This window comes from Epinephelus fuscoguttatus, linkage group LG19 (genome assembly GCF_011397635.1).
Source record: "Epinephelus fuscoguttatus linkage group LG19, E.fuscoguttatus.final_Chr_v1".
In the NCBI taxonomy this organism is placed as follows: domain Eukaryota; kingdom Metazoa; phylum Chordata; class Actinopteri; order Perciformes; family Serranidae; genus Epinephelus; species Epinephelus fuscoguttatus.
The window spans coordinates 34,229,512-34,254,027 of NC_064770.1; the positions used below are offsets into that span (position 1 = coordinate 34,229,512).

Below are 24,516 nucleotides of genomic sequence, written 5' to 3' on the forward strand. Positions count from 1 at the left end.
GGGTGCAGCAGCCTGGACTTTACAGTAACCCACTTTACACACACACACTCAAATCCACAGCTTAACATGTAGGCTGATCAGATACAACAGTAGAGGGAGAGGATAATGCAGCCTGCCTTCACACTGTAACGCTGTGTAAGCAAGATACAGCTGGAAAAATTACGATTTAACCAACGTATGCATATAAGCCACGCTGACACATGCACACGCACACACACACACTACTGCTGAGACCATGTGAGCATTAACTCTGACTCAGATATCATATATTATTTTAAAAAACCTCTCAGAGAACGTGACAGAGAGAAGTGAAAAACCTTCTTCTTCTACGTCTGACCGGCCAGTGCAGCACACAAGAAGGTAGAGGCAACACACACACACACACATTCACTGTAGCCGTGTGTTGCAGGTAGTTAGCAGTTAGGTCCATGGCGACAGATGAGCAGGAGGAGTGTTTCCTCAGGGGTTAGAGCGTTAACATTGAGAGTGGATTCACAGTACATTAACTATTTTTAAAATCTTTTTAATCTTACTGAAATTAAAGCGTAGAAAAATCAGCAATAATTTGTGCTAACAGAGATTTGTATTAAAAAGTAACACCAGGCTGAAAGTCTGTGTTTTGCTGCCCTCTCTGGTTGAAGGTTTCACCTGTAATCGTACCGAGCAGTGATGTCACGGTGCGCCAAAGTACACCTGTACATCACTGCAGCGAGGTGAGCAGTTAAACCAACAGAGGTCAGCAAGAACAAGATTTTTATGGGGTGTTAAGTTACCCTTTAACCAAAATAGTAACACTCTATTTGGTTTATGAGTCTTATTTAAATTTGTTGTGGCTCAGGACAAGAGTAAAATTAATATTCAAAAAACTAAATTTCAAGGTGTCAGGATTTGCTGTGCTGTGAATCCACTGTGCGTTAACTGAAGCAGGCAGACGATACAACAGACAGGCACTGAGAGGACAGCCCTGTGAGGCCCCTTGGTATAATGTTGGTATGAAGTCTGAGTAACCATGGTTACATCCTCCTTCCCGGCAAAGCACCAAAAGTCTCCCAATTAACTTTTACAAGCCATCAGGAGACATAAAGTGGAATTGGGAGGTAACCATGGCTCTCTTAAAGAGCTTTAATTTGTGAGAACAATAAAAAGCAACAAATAAATAAACAGATTAACAAATAAATTAGGGATGCACCGATTTTGAAATTGTGGGTCGTTACTGGTGTTTAAAAAAATAATTTGGCTGATAGCTGATACTAAATTTTGTGTTGTTGTTTGTTTTGTTTTTGTTGATATTATCCCCCTTTTTTACCATGGAAATAAAGGAATCTTTAGTCATTTAGGCCGTCACTACACTGTCAATTTAGGAAACAAATTTATGAAACAACCTTTACTATAACCGTCTTTCACATGGAAAAACATCTTTTTAAAAATAAAATCTTCAAACTAAATATATCTTAGTTTCCTCTCCAATATCTCTCTCATGTTTATGTGAAAACATCGACAAATTTTGTCTTCAAATAGCTGTAATAATTCAAGTTTCTTGCCAAAAGCTAAGTTTTAGAGGGCAACATTTGAACACACCATGATAACGTTACAATTTGCCTTCGCCTACTACTTATCTTTGCTGATAAGAGCTTGAACACATCATAATGTAACTCAATGCAACCACTGTTAGAGAGTTTGCACATCTGAGGATAGCGACAGAGTGACCCACACTACTCTCCCTTTGGCTGGAAAGTACGCATTGCCTGCGTTGATTGGGTTGATTGGGTTTAGGTTAGAGGAGTGAGATTTGGTTGGAGTCAGGGTCAGCCAATCAGAGGCAATTTTGCAGACTAGGGCAGGTCATGCCTTTGTTGTGCTAGGAAACACAAATTTGCCCTCTGTTAGCAGTTAGTTCAAGCCACCAGTTGCTAACAGCTAACGTTAACTAGATGTTTTCTGGCTGATTACGACACGGATTTGTTATTTACAACAAACCATCAGCAGGAAAAAGATATAGTGTGTCGCCTGTCGCCTCAATAGTGAGTTTACGATGTGCTTTCTTGGTCCCAAACACATTCTCTTCAGTCCCTAAGAAGCCTTATTTTTTTTAGTCTGCAAAAAATATCGGCTACTGCCATTGTGAAAGTCATCTTATCTGCTGATACGCCGCTGGTGTTCAACAAGAACAATACTGGCCGATACCAACGCTGATAAATCGGTGCATCCCTTCAAAAAAAAAAAAGTTAATGTTCTGTGTGTGTAGTTCAATTTCAGCATAGTCCATGTTAGCGGTCAATAAAGAATAGAGGGAGGGGCACTTCCTACTTACAGAGCAGGTGACAGGGGTGTGGCCTCAGGCAGGGCGGGGCAGCGCGGCGGCGAGAGCGCAGCCTAGCCGTAGCGTAGCCTGGCCTTAGCACAGTCAAGCTTAAGCAAAGCTTTAGCCACTAGCCGCAGCGAGGTAGCGTGGGCTCAAGGCTGCGCTAGTCCTTGCCAAGCTTCTGTAATGTCACGGCGGCAGCAGCACAAGCACATGGAACAGGCTGAGAGACACTCAAAGCATCATGGGTAGGACAGGGAGGGGGGGAGGGGGAGGGGCAGAGGTGAGGTGGGAAAGGTGAGAGGACAGAGCAAGGTGTCTGAGAGAGCAACGTAAAGGGAAAAGGGTTATTTGAAGGTTTAGTAGACACAGAGGAGGGGCTCTATTGTCCAAATATCCCCAGTATCTTTAGTGATTGGTGCCATCAAGGAGTTTAGAATGAGTAGAGATGCAAAATTTTCCCCCATATCATCAAAACTAGATCACATCATTGATAAACATTTAACTAAAAATTCAAAAATTAAAAAAAGATCCAACTATCATCACCTTTTTCTATTTCATGACCAGGAAATAAACAGATTCATCTCGGTGCTCTCTATGTTTTAAGTTCTAAACCTTAATCTGAGCAGTGTTTTCCAACCTTTGCCAAGAGGACTAAAGGGATATTTGACGAACAGAGCAGTCTAAAGGATGTGTGAGGTGCAGCTGGACAGACTGACGGAGACAGACAGACAGATGAAGCAGACACAAGGACCACAGCGCTTCGCTTTCTGTGCCAATCAAATCAACACCTTTAATAAAGCTTATAGGTACCAAACTGCAATACAACTTTATGAAAAAAATCTCACAATTCACACAATTTTTCAATGTACAAATGCTACAAAAAACGGTTTGCAATCCAGGCAATATAAAACACCATAGAAATAGGTTTGTAACTCTTTTTAAAAACAAGGCAACTTTTATAGAGAAGCCAGCAGCAAGAGAGGTAGAGATCGTCGAGCTTAAGCACAGTCAGGAAAAACAGCTGCCCTAGCGAAACGCAAACAAAGACACAAGCTGTGACGAGGCTCAGAGACACATTTCTGTCTGACTCTACAGCGAGGGGCGGGGAGCTGTAAGATTTGTCAGTAACCTTGGTCAAAGGAGTCGTCGGAGGAGCTGAGGCCGGCCTCCTCCAGCAGCAGGGATAAGTGCTTGTGTTTCTTCTTCTGAGACTTCTGGCTGGACAGCGGAGATGTCGGCGACGATGCGGACCGCCTCTTCCTGGCCAGGTTGCTGTGGGAACGCGTCCCTGAGAGAGGGGGCCAGCCCCCTCGAGCAGAATTGTGCTCCTCTGAATCTGAGTCTGGTGCAGAGAAAGGACGGTTAATGATTCATGAAATAAGGAGTCGGACACCAAGAAGATTTCTGCTTTGACCTCAGCAACATCAGGATCCTTCAAACTAAACCTCAATCTATATTGTTTTAAAATATTGACTCAGCTATGGTCTACATAACTACGTGACCTAAGGAGTAGCTGTATAATGCCACGAGTCAATGCTGCATGCTGGTCTCAAGAGGATGAAGCGCATGCAGGGGTCTTTTAGTTTGCTGCTCAATAGGAGTGTAACGATTCATCGATCTGGATCAATAGAAAACATCAATCCCGATCATCATCTTTAAGGTTCGCCTTCATTATGAAACTCAGATTATGGCAGGCAGCCAAGAGAAAGACGATATTCACTCCTATCTCAGGAATAAATCAGCTGTGTGGAAACATTTTGGATTTTAGAAAAGTCGTCAGCGACCTCACTCCACCGACTTGCTCCTATCGCTGCAGCTGCATCAGGCGTTTTCAGACCCAAACAGTTACGGGAACTTCTTAAGAGGAACTGCCCACCGAGGAGCTCCCACAAGAACTTCCAATTTTCAGGGTTTTTTTTCTGTATGCAGTCACACTGCCAATAGGGAATGCTGACATGATGCACTGCAAGCTGGCCAGTGGTTGGTACAGCAACGTCACTTTAGCTTTGATGAGTCAAAATCGCATTATTTCCACAGTCGCACATTTGCTCAACAGAGCCTGAACTTCACTGTCGGCCCATTAGTCCGTGTTTTCTCCCTTTTTCTTTTTGCTATTAGCTATTTTTTTGTGTTGTCTGTTGTTTACACAGCTAACAGGTTTATAAAAATAATATTCATATAATAATTTTTTGTTTTAGGGATGCCTAGGATCTAGGATGCCTTTTTACAGCTTGCGAAGAAACTGCAAATGAAAACTAGCCTTTCAGCTAATTCGGGTCCATTTGCAATTAAAATGTTGATTAATGCACACCGTCCCTTTTCTTAAATAAATAAATAAATTAAATAAAATATAAAGTTGTGTTCGCCCAATCACCATACTATTGCTTCACTCAGGGTTCCTCAAAACAGTGCTCTGGACACAACATGAAGTGCGGTCCGAAAACGCCTATAGCTGCACTCGTTCAACAATTTGAGGCTGAAAAAATGTGCAAGCAAGATGAAATTCAACGGTGCTGTTTTGTTGGGAGATGCAGTGAACTAAACCAATGGTGAATAAGAAAACATATACATAATAGATGTAATTTGTCAAGGTACAAGTAAAGGAAATGTCCGCTGGTTGCATGGCTAATTTATGCAATGTCAAAGACTATGCTCCCATGAACAATTATTTAATTTAATTACCACTGAGGTGACACTTTGAGATCAACACTGATGGCGAACATTGAGCTTGAAACGTCACCTCTGTGGTAATTATATTAAATATATGTAAAGGCAGCATAGTCTAGTGTGTGAACTCAGTCTTTCTGTCTTTTGCATGATCTCTTGTCCAGCACCAAATGTTCATCATCTGGATGTGCGAGCTTTTCTGTATCTCACAGTGCAGTCTGTGAATTTGGGTTATTATTGAGCTGAATTTTGTTGAATGTTCTTTTTGTTAAGCTGTATTTTGTTTGTTATTGGAGTCACGTTAAAGTAAACTTTACTGCACTTAACAGGTTGTCATTACATACAACAATCTATGTGTTATTTTGTTCCAAAAGCAGCTTCTTCTGCAATGGACTGTGTTATAAGGGCAGATTATATAATCTCATATTGTTCACAGGCCCCTGAATTAGATCAAAATTGTATCGTGGAAGACTTTGTGATGTCATCAAATATTGTTTTGTTGTCCCAAGAATACATATACTATTGTACTGTGGTGCAAGTAGTGATTTACACCCGACTACTCTGCCTCAGGTTAGTTAAAAAATGTTCTCCATACAGTAATAGTGTTAAGTGTTTAAGTAAGGTAAGAGTACTTTTATCACTGAACTAACCTATAAGTTACATTTTAAAGGATAAGTCTGGTGTTTTTCTGTATTCTGGAAACATATAAAACTGTTGAGTTACTGTTATCTGTAGTACTTTGACTCTATTCTCTGACAGCATCAGTTATATAAAGCTGTTGTGTCTGAGGTACTCACTGTTGGAGCAGCTGCTGAGCTCTGATCTCATGGGAGAGAACATAGCAGTCTTCTTCTGACCTTTCACCTTCCGGGTGGTCTCTGAGGCAGAAGCCTTGGCAGCCATCTTGTGTTTCCCTGCTTTGGCGGATGGTAGGATGCTTCGCTGCTTCATCCGACTTTCCGCAGACTTGCTCTTCGACTTGTCTAATTTGGAGCTGGAGGTAAGTTTGCGAGATGCGCCAAGCGACCCGAGTGAGCCGAGCTGCGAGAGCGAAAGCGCTCGGTCGAGATCTGACGCCAGCTGCTCTTGCTCGCACATGTGGCCTCGTTTCGCCTTTAACACCTGACAAAAAAAAACACCACAAAAAATTGTTAATTAATCTGAACAATGATGTCAACACTGCAATCAACATTACAAAATGCACTTCCAAGTGGCCGTACCTCCAGAGCATGACTGGTGGATGGCTCCTGGTCATTCCAGCTCTTCTTCTTCTTTTTCTTCTTCTTAATCTTCACTCCACCATTTCCTGCCTCCACCTCCTCTTCTTCTCTGGACACCCGGAACCTCTTCCTCTGTCCCTCCCCGGCTTCAGAGTCCTCAGAGTATTGCACTGTCCTACCCACCCTGAGACATCAGAATATTTGCATTGTTTCTGCACTGCCAAAAAACTAAACATTCAAACAGAAGCACATGCCAGGTGGAGCTCTCACTCACTTTCCAGGCCTGCCATCCAGTTTGGGAGGTGTAGCCAAGAGTTTCCTCTTCCTGGGTCTTCCTCTGCCCCGTCTGGTCAGACTCCGCCTCTCATCCTCCTGCTGCTGCCGCTCACTGACACATGCATAAAAGAGTTATAGGTGTGTTTGTCTGGGGTGGAGACGTGGGAACATATTTGTGTGTGTAATTATAGCAGCGGTGTAATTAATTCATCCTGTACGTGCAGTAAACTACGCGAGCTCACCGCTTGTCTCTGCGTCTCTGCAGCTTGCTCAGATCTCTCTGCTTCTCCTTGTACGTCTTCTGCAGCTCAGCCAGGCGGACGCGGTACTCCACTTCCACTGCGTCCAACACGTCCATGGACATTTTACTGTACAGCTGAAGAGGAGAGAGAAAAGTGTCACGACATTTCACATACTGACACATTTTCAGCTCTGGGTGGCCGCGACAGTTTTCTTTATCTTACCGGCTCCTCCTTCCTCTGCCTCCAGCTGTACTTCTTGTTGGGGTCCAGCGTTCTGGGCAGATCAATGTGGGACTGTTTCTCGATGGCCTCCAACAAAATCTGTCTGCTTGCTTCGAGAAGACAGTCCAGACCCTCTAACGTCAGATCTGAATGGGATGCAGAGGAAATTCAAAGATTAGAGAAATATCAAAGAGTTGATGAGAGAGTAAGACTTAATTTTAATCTTTCAAATTTCAACTTTTAATTCCCTTCACCCCCTCGGATCTACTCACCTTGCTCCTTGCTGATGTGCTCCATCTCTCGCTGGGCCATCTGGCTAAGCAAGGCCATCCCCTCCAGCGCCACCATCTCCAGAGCGCCAGCACAGTCTGCACCCATGGGAGGGTTTTCTATCTGTGGTATGAGCGTCGGGGCAGGTGGGGTGTTGGGGCGGGCCTGCGCCATCTCACTGGCTGCCAGCAGAGCAAACATCCCTGCCATGGGATCCTCAGAACCGATGACCAGCGGGAGCGGCGATTTGGAGGTGGGAGGCGGATAAATAGGAGTTTCAGTGACACTTTCTTTCTGACTGGGAGTGTGCACGTTGATTGGAGTGTCTGGCTGTTCTTGTTCACACACTGTGCTGGTGATTTGTTCTAGTGACGTACACATCTGAGCAGACTTCTGGCTGTCTGATTCTGCAGCGATGCACGGGGGATATCGCTCTGCATCCTTGATGACCTCTGGTTTAGGCTCGGCCTCTGTGAGTGGAGGAGGCAGGGGGTATGCTGCCTGACAGGAGTAAGATAAAACCTCCATTTTGATTTGCCCTCCTTCCTTCTCCTCCTCCCTGACTTCTTCCAGTCTTTCACCCTGTCGTGGTGGAGGGCTGGGGACAAGCAGAGGTAGCGGTTGAGGTTGAGGCTTCAGGGCTTTCCCGTCTTCCTCTCTGTCCTGGCTGGGTAGCACAGGGCTGCAACTACGGCGAAGAGGACCCAAAGGTTCTGGCGTCATGTCAAGTGGAGGCTGCTCCACACCTGGTTCCTGCTTGAGGAAAGATCCTGTCTTTGACGGCTCTAGTTTCTGTGGCTTGATGTCTGCGTCCAGCAGTCTTGGATGGAGGTGGGCTGAAGGCAAAGGGACAGCAGAGGCGGGAGCGGGAGAGCGGGAGCGGTGGGGTGGGACAACTTCTGTGCTTGTCCCTGTGGGTGCTGGGATGTGATAAGGGGGGAAAGGTGAGCCGAAAGGTGCAGTGATGGACTGGTAAGGGTAACCTGGAGGGAGATCTGTCATGGCAAAAACAGAAATACAGAAATTAGGGTCATTAATATATTAACACAATATTATGAACAGGCTGGATTAATTCATTGCTCAAAGATCCTTTAATAGACCAATCCGTCGTGACTTCAAGTTAGCAACTACAGTCACTTCCAGGTAGACAACTGGCAATTGATTTCAATGGCAGAGAATAGCGGTGCAGTGGTACACCAGTTTTAAGGTACACTGTGACGATTATCATACTGTGTACATTTGCGTACCTACGGTATTAAAGAAAAAAATGCAACTGGACGAAGAAGCTCAACTTTTTTTTTTTTAGTTACTTTCAAAATAGAGACTTTTTGCACAAACTTCCATTTTAAAAAACAGCTTCAAGTTTCATTAATAGTAGTAAAAAGTTTGTTCAACCAAATATAACACTTTCGTTGTAATTTTTCTAAGGGTCATTTTGACTTATAGTTATTGTCGTAATTCTGTAATACAGTTAATACCCTTGCAACCCTTGCAGAGATTTGTGAAATCTCTAAGTCTAATAATAATTAAGTCTAACTAGTCAACTACTCTAAAAGTTAGAAAACACTCAAACAAAACAGTCAAAATTATGCACAATTCAATCCAAAAGGTTAAACGCAGTCCAAAAAATAGTTTGTTATATTATATGGGCCTTTTTGATTTTGTTAATTACATTTCTTAATAACTAAATTGTATTTTAAATGCTACTGAAATGTGTGACACTGTGCACCGTGTATTATGAACCTCTCTAAAAAACATGACAGCAACTTACTTAATAAAAGCTAACAACTAATATTTAGTGGGAAAAAACAGTTTGAAAATAATAACCAAAGTAAGCAATAATAAGCAATTTCAAGGGGTGAACACAATCGCATACATTAATAACAGTCTTAAATAAAAGGTTTAATTCTGAGTAGAGAGGCTAGCAACATTTAATTGACGAGACACATTTGCGCAAATCCCTGTTTGCTAGCATGTTTGCTTCAATACCTGTCACAGAGGGCTGTTTGACAGAAAGGTAAAGAGGTGAAAATATTCTAAATAAACCGCACACTTAAACTAATATTGATTTTTTAGGTAAGCCTCTTTTTAGATGGCTAAAAACTAAGCCATTCAGGCAGCGTTTGCTCAGCTGTTTCATTTTATGTACATGACGCAAGGGTTTTTTAAACCAGAAGTTACTGTACACACACAGTCAGATTCAGTCTGTAGATCACAACTTAAAACTTTGCTAGCCTCATGTTTGTCCAGTGTAGCTCATAAAGTATCAGACACACAGTAGATAAGCCCCAACATCTCAAAAATCCTGGACAACACAAAAGGTCTTAAGACCAAAAAGCTTATAAACCATTTCAGTGCACAGGTTGGGAATTTAGTGACAAAAATACCTGTAAAGAAACAAGTCTTTTAAACTTCTAATGACTGAATGTTCAGTTGTTAAATTCCTCCAGACTTACCAGAGTAGATGCCTTGAAAGGGAGCAGAGGCCGGCTTCTGTCCTTCTCTCTGCTCCCTCCGTCCCACCTCCCCCTCCTCAGCCGCCTCCAGTTTAGGCCGCCGTGGCGAGGACGGTGGCGGAGAGGCTGAGCGGGGGGACGGCGGGTGAGGCAGGGGCGTCGGGGGGTGAGACAACACTCTCTGTCCGCCTTCTTCTGACTTGAGGGTGGTCACTGGTGACGGGAGTGGAGGCAGCGGGGTGAGGGAGGAGGTAGACGGGGTTGGTGAGCGAGAGGGAGGGGGAGGTTTGCGGGGGTGCAGGATGGGTGAGGGAGATGGGGAAGATATCGAGGAGGGGCGAGGTTTGGGGTCGGCGTTCCGCTTGTCTGCCTTGTCTTCCAGCTCTGGCCGGTGCTCGCTGGCCTTTAAACGCTCCTGAAACACAGGAGAGGAGACGGCTTCATATGTGTGTGTGTGTGTGTGTGTGTGTGTGTGTGTGTGATGGGACACACTTCAGGGTATAAATATTAGTGTGTGGCTGCATTGTTTAGACTTCCTGGACTGTATTCTTCTGCAGCTGCAGGATGTGCTGTGTAAGTGTCTGTTTATTGAACGTGTTATACAACTTTACTATGACATAAAAAATATGTGAAGGGCGCACATCATCTCTGGGAAATTACTGAGGCTTTGTGACCCATTTTTAAAGATTGAAGTCTTCAGCAGGGAGCAGCCGGTTTGAGGCTGAGTGTCACAGACAGAGAAGGAAAATCACAGTGTATTGAGATGTGGCTGCATTATTGGCTCTGGTTTTTTCATGGGATTTGTTGACAATAAGTAGAATATAGAATAACCTTAACAATAGCCTTGTCCTTTGTATTGTTGCTTTAACTCTTCACCCTGCTGTAGAATGAGATTTTGTGTGTGTATGCAATATTATATATCTCATTTCTAGCTCTAGGTTCCTCTACAGAGCCAGAAACCACCATATGTTTTCACTGTTGATATGATGTGTGTTTTTAAGGACATAATGCACATAACAGACCCGCTATGTTTTATGTTTCTGTTTGGATACGTAGGTGGATGTATACATGTGTTGGTATGTAAATATCTCTAAATACGTGCACATTAAACAACACAGAGTCCACTTACGACTAGCTGTGCGTTCCTCTGCAGCTCCAGGACCTGCGCTGTGTGCTGCTGGATCATGAGCAGCTCCTGTTGCCGGAGCATCTGCTGCTGGGAGAGGAGCTGGAGCTGGGCTGCATGCTGCAGCGAGCTGCCTGTACCGTATACCCCCGACCACACTGGGGCTCCACGCTCCAGTACATCACCTCCTGTGGAGCAAAGGAGGGCAGAGGGAAGTGAGCTGTTTAAGTAGCACTCTCTGGCATTTACATTTGTCATGGTATGTTGAAGGGATGAGCCAGTGATTAACAGCATTGTTACTGCTTCATTTCTCAAAATAAAGACTGCATTTCAACAACCCTCAGAGTGTATTTTTACATACAAAAATGAACCAGTGTTTAGGTTTGATTTAGTTTTAGCATTATCATCACTTGGATCAGCAGAGGCTGTACGTTTAAACCATTTAGCTATTACTTTAAGCTAATAATTTCAACAGTTTCCATTACTTCCAGCGAACTATTTCAACTGTTTTATTTTTAGCTAACCAGCTAATTATTTCAACCATTTACCCATTACTTTTGGCTAACTATTTTAACGGTTTTATTGTTATCTAACCATTGAAACAGTTTCCATTACTTTTAGCTAACTATTTCAACTGTTTTATTTTTAGCTAACCAGCCAATTATTTCAACCATTTACGTATCACTTTTAGCTAACTATTTCAACCGTTTCTTTTAAGCTAACCATTTCAACTGCATTACTATTACTTTTAGCTAACTATTTCAACTGTTGTTTTTTTTTACCTAACCAGCTAATTATTTTAACCATTTACCTATTACTCTAAGCTAACTATTTTAATGGTTTATGATTACTTTTAGCTAACTATTTCAACCGTTTTATTTTTAGCTAACCATTTCAACTGTTTAACCATTACTTTTAGCTATTTCAACCATTTTATTTTTAGATAACCATTTCAACTCTTTAACCATTACATTTAGCTGTTACAATGGTTTACGATTACTTTTGGCTAACTATTTCAACCATTTTATTTTTAGCTAACCATTTCAACTGTTTAACCATTACTTTTAGCTATTTCAACCATTTTATTTTTAGATAACCATTTCAACTCTTTAACCATTACATTTAGCTGTTACAATTGTTTACGATTACTTTTGGCTAACTATTTCAACCGTTTTATTTTTAGCTAACCATTTCAACTCATTAACCATTACATTTAGCTAACTGTTACAATGGTTTATGATTACTTTTAGCTAACTATTTCAACCGTTTTATTTTTAGCTAACCATTTCAACTGTTTAACCATTACTTTTAGCTATTTCAACCGTTTTATTTTTAGCTAACCATTTCAACTGTTTTTTTTTTTTTTTAGCTATTTCAACCGTTTTATTTTTAGCTAACCATTTCAACTCTTTAACCATTATATTTAGCTAACTGTTACAATGGTTTACGATTACTTTTGGCTAACTATTTCAACCGTTTTATTTTTAGCTAAACATTTAAACTGTTTAACCATTACTTTTAGCTATTTTAAGCGGTTTATTTTTTAGCTAACCATTTCAACAGTTTCCACTACTTTTAGGTAACTATTTCAACAGTTTGATTACTTTTGGCTAACTATTTCAACCGTTTTATTTTTAGCTAGTTATTCCAACCATTTACTCATCACTTTTAGCTAACTGTTTCAACGTTTTACCATTACATTTAGCTAACCATTTCATCAGTTTCCATTACATTTAGCTAACTATTTCAACAGTGTAAGAGCCATTTAAACACATATTTATTTGTGGTAAAAATGTCTGTGTTCATATGATACCATATCGGTTCTGATATTACTTAAGTTTGCACTCTATATTTTGATAAGTGTGTAGTAGTGGAATCTGCTAAGGTTATGTTTATGTTTACTTAATTTCTATGTTAGAACACAGGCATAAGTTATTTACCACAGGTGTGGTGCTGCAAGGCAGTTTTGTGTGAATGACCAAAGGAGATTGTTGTCTTGTGTACAGACAACTTTAAGTCTGTGTTATGTTATGTTTTTGACCGTGTTAAGCAGTGTTAAAGTGAATAATAACAGGTTTTTACGGTGAGAATATACAGAAATATGGCTGTATGAGATGTATTTTTGGAAGAACTTGGCCTGCTGTTTTGTTTTCTTTTTTGTATTCTCTGAAACTTTGTTCCAACTTTTCCCCTGCCTCCTGTGAGCACTGTGGATCTTCACATAAGAAACAGAAACACGTCAAACAAGTCATAACTAAGACACCTTGCAGACTAGGGAACTCTGCTATGTTGAAACCAGCACTATAAATCATCCATATCTATTAGTTTTAGATAACTGTGCAGACATTGATAGCTCCTCGTTTGATAACTAGTTTTTACACACTCTTAATCACAAGATTGGTGCTGTAGCTGACTCAATATGAGGCTATGTGTTTTCAATCAAAGCTTAATTTATATTTTGTCCAAATTAGTTGAGCTAATCTAGATTCTCTCCAACTCCAGAAGTACCTCTTGGGTACAAGTACCCCTTGGTTTGGAATAACTGCTCTATTTTGATGCTTCATATTAGTTTCTCTTTCACTTTCCAGAAGTGGATAATCATGTTTAAAGTGCATCACAGCACCCTGCTGTTCTGTGCTGTACATTAGCAGAAAGCAAAAACTACTGGCACACAGTCCACTCCACCATATGGAGGCTGTCATTCTTATTGGATATGGTCTCATCTGTTTATAGTAATTACAAACACTAACATCTGTTTCAAAATGAAAACGGTGATGATTTCTTTTTGCTAAACGCAATAAATAGTAATTTTATAAGTGATAAAATCAGCAAACCAGCATCATGTGCGCATACTTTAGATTTCATTGATGCACATGCACACACACTTATACAGAGAGAGCAGCTTTCATACCGTAGTGTGGCAGGTGTTCAGTGGGGATGACTATTAGCTGTCCAGACTGTGGGTCCCTGGCAAACTGGTAGGGAGGGGGTATGGAGCCTGGCAGAGAGGGTGGGTAGCCTGGGGGGAGGGTCTGATGGAGTGAGGAAGGACCCAGGCCTGAATGGGAGGGGACGGGAAGAAAAAGCGTGAAATGTTAGAGACTGAGAGGAAAAAAAAACATTTTCCCAGCTAAAACTAACATAAACTCAGCATCATTCTTCAGCCAGAGTCCTCATGGTAAAGTCATAGTGGGGTTATATCAGTAAGCACTCTCTGAATTTAGCTGCTTTTTGAGTGATTTTGTTTTTTTGCCCTCTGTGTCTAGACAGAGCTGTCCCATGGGGAGCTCCGCCTGCGTGTGTGTGTACCATACTTTCAGATGTTGTGCGTGTACAGTTATGTGTAAACTCACATAAGTATGTGAGTGTGTGTCTGTGCGTCTTGATGCTGTTATTTCTGGACAAGCGAGCGTTGGAGGAGCAGGAATGTCCTGCAAAGATCAGGAATGTCTGTGGAACTTGACCCCTAGAGGCTGCGGCTGAATGAGCCACTGGACAGGCAGACAACACCTCCCTTTGCTGCTGCGCCAATCGTGAGAGGCTACATGGATGCATGCAGAATTTTGCAAGCACGCCACGTCCTGGGGTTGAATTGATTTAGACTCTTTAGTCTTTAGCACCGGGCTGGATAACTCCGCTGACAGAGAGTAAGACATAATGCTCAGTGAAAAGGGCAAAAGCTACTGTACTCCTAATGCTTAGTGTGGCGTGCAGCTGTACTTGTCCACATCTGTCACTCTACCTTAGGGGACATATGAAGTGTCAGCTCACATGAAGAAAATACAAGGTCATACAGTTCTGACAAGAGAAATTTTGCATTTATCATGCATGTGGGTGTTTGTTTATGCTTCTTTCGTCTAAAAAAAAAAAAATAGTCCACAGCCAACAGATAATCAGATTGCGATCACATAGAAAGAAGAAAAAGCAGCAAATGAGAAATGAAAACTTGGTAATATTTGGCGTTTAGCTCGGAAATGACTCAAAAATTAAGTGTAAAATTAAGCCGATTAGAATTCAAAGTACATCTAATCACTTGTCTCCTGCTATAAATTCTTGAAATAACTAAATACATGCCTGACTTCAACCATCACACTAAGGTGTCACAAGGTATGTTGACCGCAATTTTGGGAACATCTAAACATATGCTTGTAAGTGTCTCCAGTCACATGTACGTCCACATACTGTATGGGGAGCTGGAGAGCCACACTGGGGGAGCTCCAGGTCGAGGCATCCAGGGGTGAGAGGTCAGAGTTGAGGGGTCTGGAGGCCATCGCCCCGCCCCTGCCAGGGCAGCTCCTCCTGTCACCATTAGGTTGGGGGTCATGAGGCTGGGAGTCATCATACTGGGTGTCAGGCCGCTAGACAGCGGTGTAGGGTGCATCTGAGTAAACTCTGCCAGCTCCTTGGACTCTCTGGAAGGAGACAAGTCAGTTTTATTTATTCTGTGTGTTCAGAAGTATACTGTCTGAACAAAATGTCACTGAGTTCATATTTTCCAACAGTAGACTTTTTACACTATTTCCATTGGCAACCACTCAAACTTGTGTTAACAAGGTTACAATTACTCCTTACCTGAGCACTTTCTCCTGCTCACGCTCCAGCCGGCCGGCCAGCAGTCTGTCGTCATGGTGACGCCCACGGTCCTCCCCTCGCTCCTCATCTGTAATGGGACGAGGCACAGACAAAGATGTTTAGTGGCTCCTTCAGTGTTTAAACCCTGATCCCACATGAAGTATGTATTAAAGGAACACTTCACCCGCAAACTGACCATTTGTACACCAAAATCCTCAGCCTGTGTTACAGTGAATTTGTGAAGAAAACTTTATTTTCTCACATGCCTTTGGTGAACAAAGATTCAGAAAACAAAGGGGTCATAGAGGTCAACATTTAACTATATCAAAACATCCGTTAAACAAACTGTCACACAACTCGTGCAGTATAATCCAAGTCTCTTTTATCCAGTTGTATGCCCAGTACTTCCCAAACAGACAACTAAACTGAAACTGAAACTTGATCTATGCTCTCTTCAAAGCCAGACTCCACTGACAAAAACAGTCATTTTACTTTGCCGTACACAGGAGCTGCTGGTCAACCACTGCCTCAATCAGTAGGTTTGCTTGTGCTATTGCGTGACTTCGGTGAATCCAAACCAACTCTTTAAAGACTCAGCGAGGTAAAATTACTATTTGTCAATGGAGACTAGCTTTGCAGACAGCATAGATAAGTTTCACTTCTCATTTAGCTCTCAAGCGGCAACCATCAAGGCTGAAAAATGAAGCCAATGCAGAAGTGCCAAAAACTGCAGTTCATCGTATGGACAATTGAGTCAATCCCCATAGACACCAATGTTACAATGCCCACCTTTACAGCATAAATAAACATGTTCACAGCCTGGTAAAAAACGCCTTTGGTCTTCGTTGTTACGCTCTACATTCATGAGAACTGTACCAGAGGTGAATTTTCTTATAACTCACTTGTTCACATTCTATTGAGGCCCCAAATTTTGCATATTTAAAGTAGGGGCTGCTTTGAGTGACAGGCTGGGAGTTGTCGCTGCACTCTCTGAGTCAGATCCACCCTCTCGTCCAAATATGATCACCTCTGGCTTAAAAAAAAAAAAACACAACATAGCGATAGCCAAAATGCTGAACTGAAGGCTTCAAAATGGTAGTCCACAAACCAATAGGTGATGTCATAGTAGGTAAGTCCATTATTATATGCAGTCAGTGTTAGTTCCCCGTCAAAAAGGGCTGCCTATTTGGGAAGTACCGAGCATATAACTGGATAAATAAGACTTGGATTGCACTGCGTGCTGAGGCGTGTGAGAGGTTGTAAACACATGTTTTCATATAGTTTCGATGTTGTTAAATGCAGGTCTCTTTAATTACAATTCATCAAGTTTTTTCTAGATTCTTCGTTTACCGTGGAGGCATGCGAGAAAAACAAATTCTCCTTCACAAATTCAGAGTAAGTAATGTGAGTAATTGACATTTAAATGATAATTTTGTCAGTGAAGTGTTCGTTTAACGAGAAAAATGAGCTGCAAAAGAAGATACAGCAGATAGCGGAGAGGTAAGAGGAAGCAATAATGTGGTGAGGAAAGTAAAAGAGGAAAGTGGGTGACAGCAGAGGAGAGAGGGGAAGAAGACAAGGTGACACTGGCTATATAATGATGACACGACACAGCATGTCAAAATGAGAGGAGAAGCTAAAAATATGATGTTGGGCCACAGCCTGAACACAAAGCGCGTGTGCACACATACTGTACAAACACACACACACGAATGGAGTGACAGCTCTCACTCTGAGTGTCAGCTCTTATCAGTTATTAGTCTAGTGCCACAGGAGACGTGTGAACATACCACTACTGCCTCACTATACACACACACACACACACACACACACACACACACACACACACACACACACACACACACAGAGTGTTAAACCCATTCTGCTTACTATAAGGGCCAACGGCAAAAGACAGAGATGGAGAGGAATAAAAAAGCAGCAGCACTCAACCAAGCAGTCCAGAATAAACATGAGGCTCTCCTCCTCGCACTCTTTCCCGTTAACCCTCTTCCATCTCATCGACGCTGACTGAAGGTCCCCAAGCAGCAGAAAGGTTTTATACAAGTGTGCTGAACCCTTCAGTTCTGCTCTATAAGTGTGTGTATGTGTGTGTGTGTAGCCCAGAAAGGGACAAGAGACTTTAACAATCCCTGACATGCTCCGCAGGAAAGGTTTCAAGACTGTTACCAAGGTTACAAGGAGCCTGTCCCACATGCTATCCTCTCTGCATCAGAAAGCCAGCGATTAGCGCTGCACGCCCCCTCTTTCTCCCCATTCCTCCATCGCTGGTCCTCCCTCCATCTCACTCTTTCACTTCTTTACTTCCTGACATAGCTCTCTCTTCCCGTCTATCAACGTATCGATCTACGTCCCATCTGTCCATCTCTTATCATTAGCCTATCCCTCTTCTTCTCCTTCCTGCTTCCCTCCATCTTTCCGTTCATCCATCCATCTATTTGTGATTTCTGCGTAAATCCTCCGCTGTTTATTTAGAGCTCTTCGCAGCCTGTGAGACTGATGCTATTAGACCAATCACTCTGCTCAAGCAAGGAAATGAATAAACGCCCCCAACAGGCATGCACACACACAAACATCTCACACGGTTCTTCGTATACACCCGCGCGCGCACACACAAACACACAGTCCGTCACTCTCAAGACTGATCCATTGCTTAGCAACGCACCCATGGTCTTATTGTAATTCAAGGCTTGTTTGTAGCTTTTAGCAGCACTCTGTAATGACATGTTTAATGCAGAGAGGGTGGTGGTGGGGTGGGGAAGGGGGCGCTGAAGAAAAGAGTGGAGAAAGAGCAGGGGGCCTGAGGTGGGACAAGGAGGGAGTGCCGCCACAAAGACCTTCTCACAGAGGAAGGAAGGGTGGGGAAGGAGAGAGACATTCAGCGAAATGAAAAGAGCAAGAGACGGAGAGAGAGGGGCTGAGCTGTGGGAGGACAGAGAGAGCATGGAGCTGAGAGAGAAACAGAAACAAGGAGAAAGACAGAGATGGAGAGAGAGAGCACTGTAGCTGAATGACCTTGACGTACAAGAATAGAGCGCTGTATGGCAGGAATTGCTATGCAGCACAGAGAGCCTACGGACTCACCAAAAAGAGCCTTTCAACAAAACACAAGTCATGACATAATTAGTAATTTTGGGGGGGGGGGTATTTCCACCATTCCAATCGCGTTACGTGCATGAACACCTCAAAGTCAAACGGGCTGAGTGAACACGACTTTGATCCGAAAGAAAATGAATCCTCCATTATTCATGGAAACCAAAATGAGGAATCATTTGCTCGTGGTTCATTTAATTGTGGGGATCTACTGTATGTTCCCTGCAGAGCCGCTCTGAGAGAAGCCAGAGTGGAGAGCGAAAGCAGGAGGAAATATATTAGTAAAATGTTTAAAACAAGTTAAGTACACTTGAATTAACTTATCAAATATATAATTACTTGTGTGAGGGTAAGTGAGGGTCACCGCATGACTCCTGCAAGCATTTCAAACTTGATCCATTCATTCACCAATGATCCATTTCTCAGTTTGTACTATCATTACATGCAAGAAAATAATATTCTACTCAAGGGTTAGCTCCACAGGAACATAGGCTTTAAAGGGACAGTACACCCCAGGATGAAAAATAAATATATTTTTTCTCTTGTCTGTAGTGCTATTTATCAGTCTAGGTTGTTTTGGTGTGAGTTGCTGAGTGATGGCGATATCTCATAGACATGTTTGAGTTCTCTCCAGTATAATAGAACTAGACAGTACTAAGTTTGTGGTGCTAATAGTGCCCAAAAACTACATATTAATATTCAACACTAATGCCTCTTTCCATAGATCATGACTTGGTTACTCAGTGGTTCCCAACTGGTGGGGTTGTGGTCCAAAAGTGGGGTGCTGGTCCATTCTGAATAGACCGCAAGTGACTCGCGAACATGTCAAGTTTGTACAAAACACACTTTATTTTTTAGGTACAGTGAATTTCCAGCACAGAGCTTTTATTTTGAAGTGAAACTGTGTTCAACAGTCAAACAACAGTGATGCAGTGAGTTGTTTGGTGTTTATTTTACATAAGAGATGTCATTACCTTTAATGGCTGTTTGCAGCAGGGTCCTCTGTGTGTCCGAGGGTCCACTGGTCTGTTTACTGGTGCTCCCACTGTCTCTTTGCCGGGCCACAGCTACAGCAATGCCAACCGGAGGGTGGCGCACCTCCCCTTCCCCCTCTCGGCCAAATGAGCGTGCGCTATCCGGCCGTTCCTGCTCTCTCTTCAGCTGTGGCGGCACCCTCAACGCCCCTGAACCACCCGATGATCCAACTGAAACCCTTTCCCTGTCTCTCTCACGTTCTCTTTCCCTTTCACGCTCTCTATCTTTTTCCCTCTCCCTCTCTCTGTCACGCTCTCTTTCTTTCTCCCTCTCCCTCTCTCGTTCAGCTTCCACCCCGACGCTAGCCAGGCCCCCAAAGGGACCTCGGCCATCTGCAGCGTGCCTGGAGGACCCCGGACCCTCAGCAGCAAAGTTTCCACTGTACTTAATGAGACTCTGCATGGCTGAAACCTCTGTGGGATCTGAACCTGCTCCCACACCGCGCTCTCCTCCCAACGACCCTCCAGGTCGGTAGAGCGCCGATGGGTCCAGGTAGCGTCTCTGACTCCCCTCCTCACCTGCACGCCCATGTGTGTGTTGGGAGGGGTGTGTCTGGGGGGAATGGCTGTGGGAGGAGTGGGAGTTGTTGCCTGGCCGACTGGTTGTGTGAGGGGACATCTGTGTGTGTGTCGGCTGGCTGTGGGGAGAGGAGAGTGTGTGTCCGTGCTGGGCTGCCAGGGCAGCCATGTGACTCGTGGCATAGTTGGCTAACGGGCTGATGGTATTCCACTTAGGCTCCGCCCCTGCCCGCTCTATACCCAATCGCATTGAGTGTTTAGAGATGTCCCTGTTTTCCGGGCTGAACCTTGATTGACTGGTGTAAGAGGCGTCCTGGCCTCGTTTACCAACGGAACCATTGGAACAAATGACAGAACCTTCCTCTCTTTGATTGCCTGATTCGCCAGACTGGGAGAGGCGAGGATGCTCCATCAGGCTCCTTTCAGGAAACCTGTAGCTCTCCCTCTCCCTGTTTCTCTCACGTTCGCGCTCTCTGTCTCTGTCGCGCTCTCTGTCGCGCTCTCGTTCTCTGTCGCGCTCCCTTTCTCTGTGTTTGTCGCTGTGTTTGTTGTCGCGGGCCTGCGAGGCGATCTGAATGGGCCCAACCCGCTCGTCGTAAACCTCCACAGAAGGCACATATGTCGGTGCGCTAACTCGCTGCTCTCTGATAGACTCTCTGGTTGTGGAAGGGTGAGGCGGTCCAGCGGCAGAGGGCTGAAGCGCAGGGGGGAGGGCGTAGGAGATGTGGAGGGTCCCAGCTGACATGGCCATAGAGTCATTTCTCCTTTGTCTGTCTAAGTGAGAGTTATTTGAGTTAGCGTTATTTGAGTTATGGTTGTGGTGGGGTCGAGAGCCGCCCTCTTCCTCCCGACCTCCTCTGTCTGTGTCTGGTCCATGAAACCTCCCACCCCCGCCAGATGGGAGGGAGTGCTGCGGGGGTGACGGCCTGGATCGTGGCTCCACAGTAGAAGGCTGGGAGTGTGACTTCTGCTGGTTGGAGTGAAGATGGAAGGGCCAACTGTCTCTGTCTCTCTCCGCGTCCCGGTCTTTCTCTCGTTCCCGGTCGCCGCTCCTTGCTCTGCGGTCCTCCTCGCTCCTCCCGTCCTGCGTCAGGTCCACCACACTGTGTGGCCTCTGCTCCTCTCTCGAACGCTCTCTCTCCCTGTCCCTCTCTCTTTCCCTCTCCCCTCGGTAAGGCCGGTCTCTACCCCCGTCCCGGGACGTCCTCTGAGGGGGTGTGGAGCTGGACGGGGCAGTCGGAGGAGCAGATGGAGGGTGGAGAGGCAACTGGCTCAGGGAGGCTGGCAGGAAAAAGCTCTCTAGAGGAAAAAAAAAACAACACAAAACATAAGAGACATGAGCCTAAACACACACCCACAGCATGAACACAACCTGTTGAAACAGATGAAGATTTAGAGCAAAACAGCAGCACAGAGGCAGAGGTGAGCATGATAAATATTTAAATGTCGACTTGCCAAGAAAATATAACAGTAACACAAACCTACAGAAGATCTGCAACAGTCATATCCACGAAGAAAAGACGCATACTATACATTTAAACGTGAAAATAAAATACAAAACAAAGCTCAAACTGGTCCCCTGTAAACCGAATGTTCCCCATTTCTGGCTTCATTCCACAACAAACTACGAGTCTCCTCACTAACTGAAAAGGCTCGACATGAAAACCTACTTCCACTCATGTATCACAGGTTATGAGAGAATATGTGCACTAAATACAGCCACTTGTCTCCGTGAATGTTGCTGGTGACAGCAGCTGACCTTTATGTGAGTCGTAGAGAGGGTGCTGAGACAGCGAGGGAGGATCCAGGTGCCCCAGGGACAGATAGGGGCTGGAATACAGGCTGCTTGGCAGAGGAGGGTAGCCTGCAGACACACACACAACACAAAAAACATGTCATTACGATGTAGTTTACACAGCAACTGAGACTATACAACAACTTATTCTCCAGCTCAGTCTTGTAAATATTATGTCTCCCTTGAAATTCTCACGAGGACCATTTGGAGCCACTGGACAACCCGAGAGACATGATGCATAAGGATTTAGAGGCATCTTCTGCTGTTATGTAACAAACAAAAATATTATTTCTTACATAAAGAGCAGCAGAGTTGACATGCAGTTTTTTAACTGGCAACTATTTTAAAAATTTCATGATCAGTTTCTGCATTAAAGTACCTGAGTGGAAACATCAAAACCTAGAAAAAAATCTTGAAATAATGCAAAAAAGTTTACATGCTGGGCAAGGAAAAACAAATACAGCAAAAAATAACATAAAGTCATTGCACAGGTCACTGCAAGCTCTCCTTAGCGTCTCTGGATGGCTTCTAACACCCGTTGCACACAGCACTGTTACTAAAACTTCTCCAAGAGCACATAGCTGAATTACTAGTTGTTTAAAACTCTCTGTGTCGATTGTCCAGTGTGTCTGCGTTATTATACATCCACTGGTTTCCTTTGAGGTTTGACTGCCCCTCTTTTAACTGTGACATCTCATTACGCCCTCTTCTGCAGAGTCACCTGACCACGGCTATTCAAAGAAGGCTGGGACACGCTCTTTGACCTCATGGGAGCTATGAGGTATGACACAAGTGCAATGTAATTAACTGGAGCTGTGATGTTGGAGGGTTACAGCAGATGGTACCAGAAATAAAGGGACAGTGTCCACTCAAGTGCTCTTTGGGTGAGACCTTTTTAGCCTTCTTGGATGCGCTCAACCTGACACACCTTTTGGGTACAATAATTTAGATGGCGGCTGATATACAAGAGAATGTTCGCATGTAGAAAATATTTGTTTATGGTCAATACTTAAAGAATTGTAATTTTCACCTATATCTTTACTTTCCGTACAAAACTATTCCAGCTTGAGGCCAACAGTGAAAGTCTCAGTTTGACAAATCAGTCATCCCCTAAGTCCTATGATAACGCCCCAGCTATTGCTCATATACTGCTCATGTGTTGTAACCAAGTACACTGACATGTTTTAACCTCCTTGCATCTGAACAGGAGTCTCATTTATAAACATTGCTTAAGCATAAATCGAGGCCTGAAAGAGGTGTACGTCAATTCCCATGCAAAAGTTGTGATCTATAAAACAAACTTGGTGGGAGACACTTGACCCCTGCTTACGAACATTCTAGCGACAGGAAATTGCAGATGGTGAGGTGGAAGCCTGATTGTAGAAACTGTCAAATATTTTTTGGCACATGCCATCTTTGGCTTTTGTCCTTATGTACATTTTTAGTCTAAATCCTACACATTGTTTTATAAATGAGACCCCAGGCCCCCAGGAAGTGCACCAGGCTTTGAAACCAATTTTCATAGTGACCAAACAGTGGAGTTGTAACTTGCTGGCTCCAACACAAAAAGACATTTTTACATCATCTTGCACAGTGATAGAGGCATCTGTAAATATGCGGATACATTTTTTAGCATCACAACCTTTGCAAAAATCACTTCTCTCACTATCGGGATTCAATCCATTCAGTCCAGTAACGTTTAGAGAGTCTAGAAGAGCCACACGTTAGAATTATTTCGGTTAAACCATAAGTAGCTAAGCTGAAGTCTCTAATGCGCCTGCTCTATGGGCCACATAGTGCAGAAGCAGTTCCTGGTCATCTAGGTAATTTTATACACGGCAGTTGAACCATTTTGGCTTCATGCACCACCGAGCAACTCGTATAGGGATGAATGGGGCCCGGCCTTCAATGCTGTATGCTGTAATGACCGGAGAATTAGTGCCATCTACTGCGTATCTTGATAAACCAACTCCCAAAGTTCAGGTAACAGTAGTCCATGGAGAAAGGACATAAATTTGCATTATACTTTGCAGATTTTTGGAGAATTCAGTCAAAACTTGCGCTACATTTAGATGGACCTTTAACAATTTGTGTGCTTCATGAGTTCACCTTTGAGCTATGCGATCATCGAAACATGATAATTTGGGTCAATACTGAGATCACGATTATTTCAAACGATTACTCATTGACGATGGAAACATCTGCATTTACTGAACTCAACTTAAAAACAAATACATGGTGCAAGAGGAGAAAGAGAGACCCCGCGCTGTTGGTAGAAGGGCCTGGGACTGCGATTACTTCGAGCAGCATGGGAATGAATTACAACACAATATACTTAAATATATTTCTTGCTTTTTCCCTGATGGTCTGCATAAGTCTCAAAGTTTGTCACAAAGACGGTCTGAGAAGTTGTTAAATCCGGTGAGAAAGTCAGAGAAAACATTGAGCCTACTGCTGTAAAAGACAGGGATGTAAAATAATCTCTTCATCTTGATCATCTTGTATCATAATCGTTTGAAGCCAAATCCTGGTTGAAAATAAAATTCGATTAATCACTCAGCCCTAGATTAGCTCAAGGTTGATGTTGAGTGAGAGTCTGCCTGACAGTCAGTTGCCACTCTCAGAGACCGGCTCTTAATATAGACAAAGCCTCGCGCCTGGTGTAATGCTCTGGATTCTGTGTTGGGACTGAGCTGGCTGC

The 24,516-nt window shown here is 43.5% G+C and overlaps 1 protein-coding gene across 1 annotated transcript in view; it reads right to left on the bottom strand.

The window, feature by feature from the left end:
- The window catches only part of tnrc18 (trinucleotide repeat containing 18), a 73,514-nt gene that overhangs the window by 21,549 nt on the left and 27,449 nt on the right, over positions 1–24,516 (bottom strand). The window contains exons 4-17 of the mRNA XM_049560982.1: positions 21,780–21,884; positions 19,442–21,319; positions 15,357–15,444; positions 14,967–15,196; positions 13,696–13,842; positions 10,788–10,972; positions 9,659–10,073; positions 7,205–8,197; positions 6,933–7,078; positions 6,711–6,844; positions 6,467–6,580; positions 6,193–6,376; positions 5,770–6,094; positions 3,435–3,647 (exon numbers count right to left, since the gene is read on the bottom strand). Of these exons, the coding sequence (XP_049416939.1) occupies positions 3,435–3,647; positions 5,770–6,094; positions 6,193–6,376; positions 6,467–6,580; positions 6,711–6,844; positions 6,933–7,078; positions 7,205–8,197; positions 9,659–10,073; positions 10,788–10,972; positions 13,696–13,842; positions 14,967–15,196; positions 15,357–15,444; positions 19,442–21,319; positions 21,780–21,884 (5,157 nt within the window). The remainder of the gene's footprint in view (positions 1–3,434; positions 3,648–5,769; positions 6,095–6,192; positions 6,377–6,466; positions 6,581–6,710; positions 6,845–6,932; positions 7,079–7,204; positions 8,198–9,658; positions 10,074–10,787; positions 10,973–13,695; positions 13,843–14,966; positions 15,197–15,356; positions 15,445–19,441; positions 21,320–21,779; positions 21,885–24,516) is intronic.